At 41.2% G+C, this 14,270-nt stretch overlaps 1 protein-coding gene across 6 annotated transcripts in view; it reads right to left on the reverse strand.

Moving 5' to 3' along the window:
• The window catches only part of LOC132816389 (dachshund homolog 1-like), a 592,865-nt gene extending 578,899 nt beyond the window's left edge, over positions 1-13,966 (reverse strand). For 2 of the 6 annotated variants that reach the window (XM_060825884.1, XM_060825882.1), the window contains exon 1: positions 13,029-13,962. In XM_060825884.1, coding sequence (XP_060681867.1) covers positions 13,029-13,558 — 530 coding nt within the window. In that variant the 5' untranslated portion in view covers positions 13,559-13,962. Of the gene's footprint in view, positions 1-13,028 lie in introns of all 6 variants that reach the window. The other 4 variants (XM_060825887.1, XM_060825886.1, XM_060825885.1 and 1 more) reach the window with 3 other exon arrangements.
• Positions 13,967-14,270: the final 304 nt, after the last annotated feature.

Raw genomic sequence — 14,270 nt, forward strand, 5'->3', positions numbered from 1 at the left:
TTCACATTATTTAAACACCACCTAAAAGTTAGAGTTCATAACATTAGTCAGGTGCCATCTTTGTTATATCCTTTCATAAAACAAGCAGAGAAACAGGAACGATTTTCTTTTCACGAGCATTACAACATTGCAAAGGCATCTGGATGGGTACAGGAATAGGAAGGATTTAGAAGGATATGGGCAAAATGCTGGCAAATTGGACTAGATTTGTTGATAATAACTGGTTGGTATAGCTGAGTTGGGCCAAAAGGTCTGTTTCTGTGCTGTATATCTCTGACTCTATGACTCATTGACATGCCTACCGGCTGTGAAGAGTAACCTACTTCTATACAAGGCATTTAATACAGTACAGAGTTCCAAAGCCTTTAGTGATATAGCAGTCACCAAGCCATTGTAACAAAGCTGTGGAAATACCTGGGTTTCGGGGTGGGGGGGTGGAATGGGTGGACAGTACAATGGAAAACAGAGTGTGTGTGTGTTCCAGTTGAATCTGTATGAATTACCTTGTGTGACTGATGTGGTTAAGTAGTAGCACTCTTTCTTTGAAGAATTTCATTTGAAGTCCTATTCCGAGACTGCAGCACAAAAGCCTGATGTACCGGTATAATATTAAGCGTGTGGTATTGGTTGGGAGGAATCATGAACAGAAGTTCTTGTAGATCCTCTTGGATGGAAGTTAGAATGCCACGGCACTGGTTCAACTTTCTTTTAAAGAAAGACCTGTGTTTCCAAATATTGTTGAATCAACCTGTTCAGGAATGTTTTTGCACACTTCTGGAGCAGGTGGGACTTAAATGCAGGTGTCGTCGTCCAGAGGTAGGGACAGAACCACTGTAACACAGGAGCCTTTCTAGGATTAAACCAGGCATAATTACCTTTAAAACACTCCCAACTGAGCCATTTGGACCAAGTACATTTGGGTCCAACTGTAGAAGATGAGTTGGCGTCCTGGTTAATAATTGCCTCTCAATTGGTATCAGGTTAACTGGGTACTATCACAATGCCATGTGTGGGAGGTTGCTGTGTGTGATTGAACAGCCAGGTTCCCTACAACAGTGGCTACCCTTGGGGAAAGTGCAATTTCAATGTGAGTCTTCCTTTCACTATCTAAGTACTATTTTAGGAAACGGAATGCCACAAGCTATCCGTAGCCGACATAAATTCAAAGACAACTAATAACTCTCTTTAAACATGAATCCAGAGTTCTCTTTAGTCTGTAATAAGCGCTTTTTGATCTCCACAACTTCTGAGGTCTTTGAGAAAGTGAGAGCGCCTTTCCAATTCCAAGACCAAAATTATAAAGTTCTTTATAAAATTCTTTTGATTGCGCAAGCACCAGGAAGTCGCCGAAAACGATTGAAAAAAAATTACACAGGAAAGTTAACTTTGCTTTGCTTCCCTGTCAGTTGACTTCATATTTCTGTTCCAACGGCTGAGAGCTGGGTGGTCACATTGCCTGTTGGATTCAGGTCAATCACTGAGCCATCTTGAAAACTGTTCAGATGATTCAACACCCTGTTTTGAGGTCCCCCCCAAAATGACCTCATTGTATTCTATTCCAGTGGTTTGGCACTGAGACTGTATGAAGTGGAGGCTGGGGGTAGCAACAACACAGTTAACATGATAAAAGTGGAACATGATAATCCTCTGAAATCCATGTCTTTACGCCGAAAGCCAGTCTCTTAATCTCGTCCATTTGATACCTTACGACCGGTTGCTCTTTCCAAAAGCAAAAACTAACGTTAATTTGGGTGCGGGGTCTTCTCTCATTAAATTATGCTTTTCTAGGGTTTTTGGCGAAACAATTTTGCAGGATGCTAACATTTCAGTGCATGTTTTCATTTAAGGCCCACTGGAACTGATTCTAGCTGCCAAAAGTGAATATCCCCAACCAACAAACACCCCAAGTCTTTGGGTGCCCATTCAAAAGTGGATGTGATGCATTACGCCTGTGCAATTTTTTTTGTTTCAAACGAAAATGTAATGGAAAAAGTAATGTCTTCTTTTTTGAGGCATGAAAATCGTTTGTGTTCTCCTCCAAAGAACTAGGTCATCTGCTCATAATTGCAAATCATGCAATAAATCATTGGGCTCCAAAGATGAATTCCGCTCCAATAATGAAACAATGCTTATTGGCATGCCATGTCAGCTCAATTTAATTCACTCTCCATTCAGAATAACCAATCCACAATCTGCAATCCGAGGACGACACCATATAAATCACTCGGCTAAATGATGGCCTTGAAGGATCATGTGAACCTCTTTAAACTTCTGCTGTTGATTTCCCAGCGATACATTTCACATTATATTTACCACTCCGGGATTGAAATCTCCAATGGGGCAGCATTAAGCTTAGCAGAAAGTCCATCTAAGCAGCTCTCCCGTGCACTGGGGAATAATGACTGGAGACCTTTTATTTATCATGCTTTATTTTTGCTATTCCCACTGCACTTTCCGAAAGATTGCTTAAGCATTTTTCTTCAATTCGCATTCGTTTTGACAGATTAAACGATTTGATGTCAAGCTTTGGCTTCTAACTTGCTGAGTATTAAAATAAAAACTTATCCAGACCGTCTATCACGTCACTAAACAACTATGTTCTTTTTTCTTCGTTTATAGTTATTAATGCTGTTAAAATATTGTCCCCCCTCACTCTTCAGGTTTTCATTACACTTTGCAAATTTAAGAAAAGTTTGCGCCCGCTCCCTGAACTTCACTAATAAACGCATTAGCCTTTTGGAGTTTATAGTGAATTGTGGCGTAGAAGGGACAGCTCATGTATTCAGCCTGTATGCATATTTATTACACAGACAGGACTGTTCATTTGCAAGTAATTGTTGATGGGAAATATGATGGCTATTCTAATGTAATTTTTTTTAAAAAATCAGATAGTGAGTTCCTTCAGATGCTTTCTTAATCACAATTGTTCCCTTACTAAGTCTAAACAGTATGTTATTATTACAGTGAGCATTCTGATCAAAGTTAAAAATCACACAACACCAGGTTATAGTCCAACAGGTTTAATTGGAAGCACACTAGCTTTCGGAGCGACGCTCCTTCATCAGGCGATAGTGGAGGGTGATAATGTTACGATCGAGCCCTCCACTATCACCTGATGAAGGAGCATCGCTCCGAAAGCTAGTGTGCTTCCAATTAAACCGGTTGGACTATAACCTGGTGTTGTGTGATTTTTAACTTTGTACACCCCAGTCCAACAGCGGCATCTCCAAATCATTCTGTTCGAGGATGTCAAGGTTGCACTTAAAAAGTAGCGTCAAGGAATTCTAAGTTATGAAATGGTATTTTATCAAGCACGTTCTGCGTTCGTGTATACCTAGCATTTGAGCCTCTCTGTCCCCCCTTCGAATGTTTTGGAATAGTTCCAAAGCTCGCACGAAATCCCACCCCTTCCCGTCCCATCCCAATCATGTATTGTATTGGTGTCTCGGGCATCCTGAAAGCAATTCATTCCTCTTTCCCCATCCCTCCCTAATTCTGCTAACACCTGAAAAGCTGGCCTTTTTGATAACTGTCTGGGGCTATCCAGCCAGTTCGGGGACCGCTCCACCCTTCTGTACAGCAGGCCGCCAAGTGCCTGGTAGCTATCAAAACAACTGGATGGTCTGGGCCAATGGAATTAAAACATACCCATGATCCAAATCATTCTGTAACCTGCTGTGGAAGTTAACAGCCCACTGGCAAAGGACACTCTAACTGTTCAGCTCCAAAACTAACCGATATTTCAACTCCTCTGATTTACTTCCAGTGCCCTTTCTAATGAAATTGCTTTTTCGAGTTTTGTTTTTGTTTGGGGGTGATGGGTAAAACAAGTCTAATATGGATGTTTAAAAAAAATGACCTAATTGCATTCTCCTGACTATTTATTATGAGAGATGATTTCAGCCACTTGCAGCCTACAGAATGAAATGTTTGTACAGCTTTCACCTTATAACGCTAATCACGGCGTTTATTGTGCTGGCTATATGCAGGTTCTGTTTATACAGCAGGCGAAACAGCAAGCAGACAGGCAAATCTCCCTAGTTGGTTACACTTTTAGCAAATTGTAAATGCAACAGAAATATATTCACACCACTTTGAGAGCATGCTGAAGTTTCTGGTGGGCTAAGTATGAAGCTTGAATACTCAGGAACCAAGTCTCTTTCAGTTGCCCGGACAACATATACAACCTCCCCCTTTTATCTCGAGATATTCCCAGATCCATTCCAAATTACAAACTTCAAAGTGACTGAGGTTAGCGGCGATCTATCCAGCAGCGAGTGGGGCAACGAGGTGCTATTGCCAAACACTGACTGTAGAAGTCAGCCAAACAGGCCGCAGACCGTCAATATCGCCACTTGAAGATCTCCGCTGACGCGGTCCTCTGTCCCTTGCACGTCGCAGGTGAAGGGTTAGCATCGGGGTCGATGCGTTGCTCAACTCCGTCGTCGCTCGTCCAAACCCAATCAGTCAGGGGCCACGCTTTACCTTCCCAGGACTGAGTCTTTACATGTGAAAGAGAGAGCGGAGCTGTGTTTGTAATCGCTGCTGAAAACTCGTTGACTGTGTCTGTCTTTCCTCCCCCAGCAAGACAGTCAGACAAAAGCTGAAATGTATGAAACACGGCAATCCATCACCCCGCAGATGGGAAGCAGGAGCCGCGCGGAGCTAGAAAATGACTTGCCTACCCACTGTTAACAATGGGCGAGATCAGTGAAAGGTCATTGGGACGTTCCTTCCTGTAGCTATCTTACACCACTCAAGTTTGAAAAAGAGTCGGACGATACTTACTTAAATTCTAGCCCTGTCATTTCCAATTTTATGCATTTTGGTCATGCTTGTATTTAGATTCAGCAACAGCTATTCAGCATATCAATCCTAATTAGAGGATCTGGGGCTGCAAAGGACGGGCGATGGGCGATTTGCATAATCTAATCATAAATACGCAGTGATACATATTTCCAAATGCGTTCGTACAATTATCTTTCCATCCTTGGGGCAATCATATTAATATGATTAGGCAATATTTCTGGAAAAAAACAGGCAAGTGTGCACTCTTTTTAACCGCAGCTTAGGGCGATATGAAAAATTAATTAATTTCTGAAGAAAATCAATTTCTGTACGTGATCGTATTAATACCAAAGCCTAACCAAGACCCAAGTCCTGTCTCCTTCAAGTCTTCTTGGAGTGGGTTGTCAACTCTATGGAGGTAAACATTACGATCGGTGTGGTGACAAGGGGTAGTGTAGATCTTTAATATTGGGAAGTGGGGGTGGATTGGGAGGACTGCAAATCCAGACCAATACTGCACATTTCTCGAATTTGCCCCTTAATTGAAGCGAGTCTCGATACACAGCAGAATCCGCCTTCAGCCACTGTAATTGATTATTCACTAATTCACTCCCCAGCAGTAATACATTCAAAAAAAACATGACAGTAATATTACATTGCAATTAGCAGTCACTTTCTCCCCCCCCCCCCCCCCCCCGTCCTTCTGAAATATTATTTCACAGCGCATCAAATGAATCGTTATACACACTGCATTGGACATTTGGAGAAGGTCGCTGCATGATAAAAAGGTACTGGTGATGCAGTTTGGATTATTCATAGCCTTGAATTGCAGTCTAAACAGAATGGAGGAGGAGGAGGGGCCGTTGTGAAGCACCACTGTCTCTTTAAAGTTAGCCCAGACCACGACTCTTGGGTTTCATTGAAGCGCCGCGTTAGTAGCGGCTTTGTGAGCCAGAGAACACATGGGGGTAAGTATTAACCCATTAACTGCCGGCCACCGGACATTAAGAAGTAATGCTGAGCGCTTAAAAGAACCAAGTTAAAGCTTGTTAGGGTCTCCGTTCCATTTACTTAAAAAATGAGAGAACAAACTGTAGTTGCAAATATGCAGTAAATCAGTGTGTGTCTCTCTCTCCAAAAGCTGCAAGGCAGTTAACACTGAACAGAAAGGAGCACATTAAAGACTCCACTGAGATTTTGTTTTATATAAGTACAATCGTCTACTCAAGAGGTCGAGCTCAAAACGAGATGATTTGAAAAATGATTCTATTGGATCAGACTGCGCCATTTTGCCTTAATTGGCATTAAGGCCACTTGAGTGAATTCTGCACTGTCTCATTTTTCAAGCAGTTTGGTTCCCACCCTGATCAGCCGTATGTCGTTCCTTTTTGAAGTTATTATTATCCCAATTCCCGCTTGGATGCGGTTGCTGGGTGACTGGTATCTTAGCACCCATTTCCACTCGATATGATCTGAATCTGATCCAGCAATTCCCCCAATGGGCGACATAAAATAAAGGGACCACACAGTTTCCCTCACACAAAACAAAAAAAAACAAAATCTGCACGGGTCAGGCAGAGGGAGAGAAAAAAAGTTGTCTTTTTTCGTCCGACTGTTCTTTCCCTCACGTAGGCACAGCAGTCCTAGCTGCCGTCAACTTTAAATACACATGATAAACACACAGTGTCTTCTCCCGAAATTAATCTATGAACGTTGTACCAGAAGTATTAAAACGCATGTTGCCGGGCTGAAAGCAGAACAGTCAGCTTAATGCAAGTGTCAATGGCATCAGCCCGGATCATTCCTCTCTGTACATCTCACACTTGTTCTGTGAGAATTGGCATCTCCGTATTGAGGAATTCTCTTCTACTTAACAGAAAAAAAACAAGCAGAAAAGTTTTGGCGCGGCGTAGAGCAGCCAACGTCAAGTTTGTGAGCGTGGGGCTTGCGTACCTTTGTGTTCTTGCAAAGACCATCAATTCCAGTTTGCTGTCGATTTATGATAATATAATTGGACTTCATTAAGAGATGGGCTGGCAAAGAGGGAGAAATGATGCTTTGATCGCAGGGAGGCCTTGACAGGAACAAGAGTTCGATCGTTCTTGTCTTTTTTTATTAAAGTTTAATTGAAGTGATTTCACATTACCAGCGGTGGGAATCATTTCCAGTTTTGAAGGCTCAGTTTGCAAACAGGCTTGGCATTTTGAGCCGCGTGTTCCTCTGTAACTCACGGCATTTAACATAACCTACCGGTTAATAGTACGATAATGGCATGTTTGTTTGAGTTTTGGTAGTTTGGTATGATACCTCGCACATAACAGCTGAAGGGATGCAGCCCCTTTAATCTAGTCTTTTCAAAGTGATTTGATTGAAATATCGCTTAGAAACCATGACCTTTTGATGACACTCCCTGGCAGCAGGCGCATCTCGCTGTCAAACTATCGGATGACACCAAATGGCATCACAAACAACAAATGAGTTAGCAGCCCCACTGTAAGAGAAGTGGCCAGCTAAATGGTGTTACAGTGCAAGGATCCAGGCTGCTCACTGTCTGATGGAAGATGCCTTTAATTCCGATTATGTGGACGCTTGCATTTTCAGCCATGATGCAATGCTTCCTGAAATAGTTCAGAGCGATTGTGAAAGTGATTGATATCAATCTTCACAGCCACTACCAGGTGCTTTGAAAGGCAATTATAGGCTTGTGTGTTCCTGTATTATCCAAGCAACTCGCTGCCATTAAACTCCCATGTATCAATGCATTAAAGAACGGCCAGCCCACCCCCATATACACATACGCAGAGTTTTATTGCGGGTATTATGTCAAAATTACTGTTCCCTTATTACTCAATAGCCAATTATTGTTCCAGTACTGATTCTAATCTAAGTGTACTTAACTTTGAAATGATCAGACTTTGGAAGTACGCACATAAAGTTGTGCAGGTTGATTAGTCTTTTGTGATATAAAATATATGGCCCTTGAGCCTTATTTTATTCAACAACAGAGCCTTTATTAAAATATATGTTTATCCAACAATCTGAAATTATGTAATGAAAGCAACATTTAAGGGACGTTAGTTGTCCATCAACATCACGTAACAACTCCCTGTCAGCTTGACAACTAAGCTAATGTCTCAGAAATCCTTCACTCTTAAGCATCCTGTCTGTACCTCTCCTATTAATGGCTACCTTTTCTAAGATGATCCTCTAACCATGTCACATCAATTGCGAAGCCCATTCTGCTAAATTACTGAAAGAAACAATAATTGTTCAAAGAACAATATCTCTTGCAAAGGACTCAAAGCAAGTCATTTGACATTAAAGTCATCCAGTATACTTTCTGGGGACAATTGCTTTCTTTCAATTCAGAACAAATAAAATGGATTATTTCAGAAATCACAGACACGTTTTAGGGTAATTATAGAAAACATTATTTAAGAAGTCCTTACCATGCAAGGCAGTCCTTCAATCTGCTCAAATATTGATGAGCATGATAAGTATTAATAACATTCCAAACTGTCATTTTCCTTAAATCTTCAAGAAAATATATATACTTTCCTTATCAAACTGTTGCTATCGGACTCCAGCATGTGAAATCAAGCAGTAATTCAAACTTATGACATAATTGCATTTCGATGTCAGTTGTGGTCTTTTTCGTCATAAACGGAGCTTCCCTTCTGATATCTATTTCATAAAAATATGCCAGTTTCTGCCACATTCAAGTGATAATATAAAATATAGCATCGCCTTTCAATAATGCTGCCATTGATATCACAACTGTCATCTTCCTATTCTTTTTTTCTCATCCTGGACTGAGTATAAATTACCTATAGGTAGAGTCACATCAGTAGAAAAAAGTTACATATTCTCTCCCTGTTTTAGCCTATTGCCTCAATCACCTCCATAATAAACTAATTAGAAGGCATGAAATAGTTACACACTTCAGGATTCTTCTACAAATATCAGTCAGTTGAATATATTTGTACTTTTTCCTTGTACAAAAACTAATATGACCAATGCAATGGATCACAAAGTAGGTCAGAAATGGTAAGATACACCTGTACAACTTCAGATAATTATAATGTAACACCTCTTATTTTTCAGTCTTTCACTGGATTTCTGATGGAAATGAAGCTTGTACCATGTACAGTTTGATGGGGAACTCCTATACTTGTGTCTACTTAGACTTTGGCACCATAAAGTTGAAATTTGTTGTTGTCATTGAGACTTGATTTTTACTAAAATTGTTCAGTTTTCCCTTACAGAAGCAATTTTTCTTTTGAAAACCTTTCAAAGGAGGAAAAAAGTTATTTGACAATTAGATTTGAAATTGTTGTACTGTTCCTGATATTATGCAACACTATTTTTTAAGTGGTATGCAATGCATGAGCTTATAATGTGGAATATGATAATGATAGCAGTAGCATTTATTTAATTGCAAAACATAATGTAGAACAAATTTTCATTTGTCAGTCAACCTGGATAGTTCCTGAAAATTTACCATTTACTCAGTAATATGAGACATTGAAGAGTTTCAGATGTTACATTTGAAAATTTAAAATTGTACAAAGAATCCAAGTCATGTGTTTATAATTAGAAATAGGAAAGAAAATCAGCAGAGACACCCTTGGCTTCCTTAAATTTACTGTATCTATCAGGGGTATATTTAGATAATTTTCAACAAAAAGTATTGAGTTCTAATTAAATATTTCAACAGAAATATGTGTATTGGAGTCAAGCACTAACATCAATGTACATAATAACCCAAGGAATCATTCCATCACTGCAAGAAAACTATCATGGTATATACACAGTATACATTAAAGAAAGTATAATTTTTGGACGTAGTCAATATGTTGGTAATGTATAGTTTACTTCACCAGTGAAATAACATATTATGCATTCTGCTCAAGCTCTCATGCATGATCCAAGAATATTGATACATTTGATTATGCATTCATCTATTCAAGTAATGTGCACAGAATACTGGATTTGAACAATGGTATAATGTATTTTCACAGAACAAGATTCAGAAAGTAGGAACTTGCTGACAATATTAAATGTTATGCCCCACTCTAAAAAAAACTGATTGAAAAGTGGTTTTGTATGTTAATTATGTAGCAGCCAATAATGGTATATATTAAAATATAAGCAAATTATTTCCATATAAACAAGATATTTGAATACAATACTACTTAAAAATGTGCACAGCGAGTCCGCTAACCAAAGATTTAATGATCTTCAAGACAAAATTTCAGCTTTTATCAAATATTTTCGTTAAAATTTAGAGCAATAGTTGAGCACTTTCATATTTGCATAAATCAATTATGTATTTGCCAGTGCAAAATAATATGTCACATCCCATATTACTGCATTAAGGAAAAGCTTGTCCTACTGTACAGTAATGCATGCAGTAATTGTGCAGTGTATGAAGGTTCTCCACTCAGTAAATATTTTATGCTCCATCACAGGATTAAACTGTGATGAAAGAAACTTAAATCATACATATAACAAAAATAAACACTTGTCAATTGGAGGTGGGGGTAAAGTTATGATTTTCAAAACAGTTTCTCACTGTTCCACTGGATATTATGAAGTCATTTTCATCATTGCATTGTGTTAACTTTTTGATTATCTGAAGGGTAAATTGACGCAATACCTCTTTATGCACCAATGAGCATTAAATGACAGAGGTGGCCAAACAAGGTGCCATAACCTTGGCTAATTGGACACAAGCTCTATGATTTGATAAGATTCTAAAACAGGGTAACACAACATTTTCTTTCCAAAAAGAATATTTTTTGCAGTCACATTCTAAAAATCATAGCAGCCACAGATCATTGTGAACTTCTCAACAAGAGAGGCTAAGGATCATCTATTTCACCTTACCTATATCTTAATATGATATCTTTCAATAAGGAATTACCAAGGTAACATATTTTAAAGGAACTCTTCCATGGGATGAGATCATGCATCTGAACACTGGACTGCATTGTGCCAGAAAAAGGTAACAACATGTTCCAATTTACTATTAGGTTCTCCAATGAAAAAAAATGTCAGGCTCAGTGATAATAAGCAACAAATAGAAAAGTATTGTTTTTAATGTTAATATTGCTTTAAACTCTGAAAGGTGGTTTATATTTTAAAAAGAAAACATGGATACTGGTTCAATTACTTTAAGTCAACAGAAACCTGATGAGGGCAATGAGAGAGAGTTATCAATGTGGGTGCTGTGAATGTTGTCCTTCCAACATGTGATATAGCCAGAACTCTCTTTAAAATTGATATGGATCATTAACGAGCACATTGTACATAAGAACTCAGTGACGTGCCATATATTCTAAAGCAAGAAAAGATCAAAGTAAAACTATTAATGGGTGGTGTAAAAGCACAATTGTTGGCAGCCATCTGGTACAGCTTGTTATTTTAGAACACATCATGCAAGTGAGGGTATACTCAATGGCTTTTTATTAGTTTAGGCATTTATTCATGGAAGTCTTTCACTATTGGGGATGAACAAAAGGTATTGCCAATTACACCTTATCTCCTTTGAAACTGATGTTACTAGTAATTATCCAAGGGCTAGATAAACACAATCCTTTTGTAATGTTAAACTTTAGGAGGACTGACGTGAGCCAGCAGAAAATGTGTAGAACGTTGTAGGAAACATTTCAACGCTTATTATTGCAGAATGCACGACTGCGATTCTCGAGTTTGCCTCTAACAAGTACTTTCTTGAAAGTTGTTGCCAGTTTTTAAAGGGGAGGGAGTTGCAGACACACATATCCTCTCCAAGAAACTACTTGGAAATTTGTTTGAGGATACTTATGTGAGAGATATTATAAAGCGTTAACTTAAAGCTCTGTTTAGAGAACAAAATAGGGACAAAAGTTGTCATTTGGGACTGACTTTGCTTTTCAACTTGATAAAAATTGGATTCTTTTAAAGAGAATAAAGAGAGGGAGAACATTGCAAAGCTCCAGAACAGAGTGTAATTAACATACCCTTATGTACAATAGATTTTTGCCAAAGCATTTTCTTGTATCGGAAGATTATTTCTTTCAACTCCAGTTCGAAGTTTTCAGAAAATCCACTCAGGTGGATCCCACTCCGAAAAGGTCACCTGTGGCCGGAATGCACGTTAGGATTGGCGATGATTATCTCACTTTAGGGCAATGCTTTCTGATCGGATCAGCAGGTGGGATTAGAAGGGGGGAACCCAGCAGATGTATAATGTAGAATAAAGAAACTAGGTTTTAATATGTATACACACACATAGGCACATATAGGTGTCAGTTAAGGTACTTTAGCCATCTGCACCGGTATTTGGGAGCCGAAACATTGGGGAAACGGAACAAGTAGCGCGTTACAATGAGTTGCTTGAACCGTTGGGTGCCTGTAGCGTTTCACACGGTTTGGGGAGTTTGCCCAAGAGTTGTTCAAATGGCTGGACCTCGAGAAAACACTCCTTTGGAAATTCGTAACTTAAAACTGAAACCGCCCGGCTGGAGGTTTGAGGGAGTTAAATGAGTAAGGGTGTGTGTGTAAAATGGGGGTAGAAGGTGGGGAGAGAAGTTGTAAGGCTGTGTGAGTGTAAGGGTGGAGGGCTAGGGGTGGGAGTGGGGCATGATCTGAGAAAGAGGGGAGATGAGGGGTTGAGATGGGGGAGATGAAGAGGAAATGAAGAGGGGGAGATGAGAGAGAGGAGGGGAGATGATGAGGAGGGGGAGATGTATAGGAGGGAAACGATGAGGGGGAGATTGGGGACATGAGGGGAGATGAGGAAGGAAATGAGAAGGAGGGAGGTGAGCATGGAGAGATGGGGGAGACGAAGAGGGAGGAGATGGGGAAGGGGAGAGATGAGGAGGGGAGAGATGAGCGGGAGACCACCTCTTTAACCTTTGTCAGTGGGCACAAATTACTGTCACTTTTATCACTTTTATTTTTAACCGGCCTTAAATTTCTGCTGCTAAGGAAAATAAGAGTGAAACTTTCCTTTTGTTTGCAGGGGAGGGCGAAAGATTTGACAGGGAAGGTAAGTTGCGGGGAGCTGTTGGGAGTGAGGGCTGGTACCTCCCTGAGCCCGCATTGTTGGCCGTGTTGGTCTCTCTCTCTCTCTCTCTGGTCACTAGGAACCTCTCTGTTCCCCACCTCACCCACCCTTCCACCTCTCTCTCCTCGATGGTCATTGCTGGCTCAGATCAGAGCGTGGCCCGGGACTTTCTCTCTCTCTCTCTTACCTGGCATTGGTGCAGTCGTTGTAGAGGATTTCGAAATCCTTCCTGGAGATGAGCTTACAGCGGTTGACCCCGGGCTGGATGGCGCCCAGACCCCGCAGGATCCGCACTTGCTCCACGTTGCAGACCACGGGCGTTATATCCAGCCTCTTCAACTTGGTGTAGACGGTGTGCAGCCCGCCGACCAGGTGCTTGAGGAAGAGGTCGAAGGCCTGGGGCAGGCAGATCAGCTCGTGTCCGTCCACGGTGAACGAGGCGACCTTGGCTCCCCGCAGCTCCACCATCCTGCACTCGTTGTTCTGCGGCGTGTTCTCGACCGGGGACGGCGTGGAGTACACCGGCTTGGTGCCGCCGTCCGCCCGGAACAAACTCTGCGCTGCCCCCGCTGTCCCCGGCCCCGCTGCAGCTGCTCCGGCCGCCGAGGAAGTGATCGCAGGGGAGGATGAAGAGGAGGAAGATGAGGAGGATGAAGGAGTCGAGATTGGAGTCTGATTCACCGGAGCTGGCGGGATCAGTGCAACCGGAACGGCCATGGTTGCTGGTACATAGAAAAAATTGGGAGGGGGGGTGGGGGGCAAGGAAGAAACAAACAAAAAAAATCCCCACTATATTTCTTCTCTTGAACAACAACACACGTTCATTTAAAAACAAAGGTGGGTTTTGTGACTGATCAAAGTTGCTCTGGGCTTCTCCAGCCGCCTGTTGAAGTTGTTATTATTGTTGTTTTGTAGAGAAGAAGCGGAGAGGAGGCGAAAGACTGTCGGACAAACACACACACATAACACACACATAAACATCAAAAGGAGGAATGACATGTCACACGGTATCCCGGGGGCGGAGCAATTAACTTTCCAGCCAGGAATAAATCAAATAGCACCCTATCCACTCGCACAGAGAGAGAGAGAGAGAGAGACAAGCGAGCAGCTTTATCAGGTTCCGCACAGCCAAGGAGACAGCGAGTTTCAGAGCCGAACCGCGCCGAGTTTACAAATAAATCACTTCTCGGATCTGTTAATTGCAATCTCGTGAAAACGCCGAGGGATCAACTCGCCAAGTAGCAAGCAGCAGAAATCCACCCACCGCTGGACCAGGCAGAATCCCGATTACGCAGCCCCCACTTTTGAAAGAGAGAAAAAAACCCCAATCAAACTGAAAATGATCACCCCCCCCCCACACACACACACACACACGCACAATAAATTAATGCAAGCCCATTCCTCGGTACATTGGAAACATCATTGTTGA

Source organism: Hemiscyllium ocellatum, chromosome 6 (assembly GCF_020745735.1).
Source record: "Hemiscyllium ocellatum isolate sHemOce1 chromosome 6, sHemOce1.pat.X.cur, whole genome shotgun sequence".
Lineage (NCBI taxonomy): Eukaryota > Metazoa > Chordata > Chondrichthyes > Orectolobiformes > Hemiscylliidae > Hemiscyllium > Hemiscyllium ocellatum.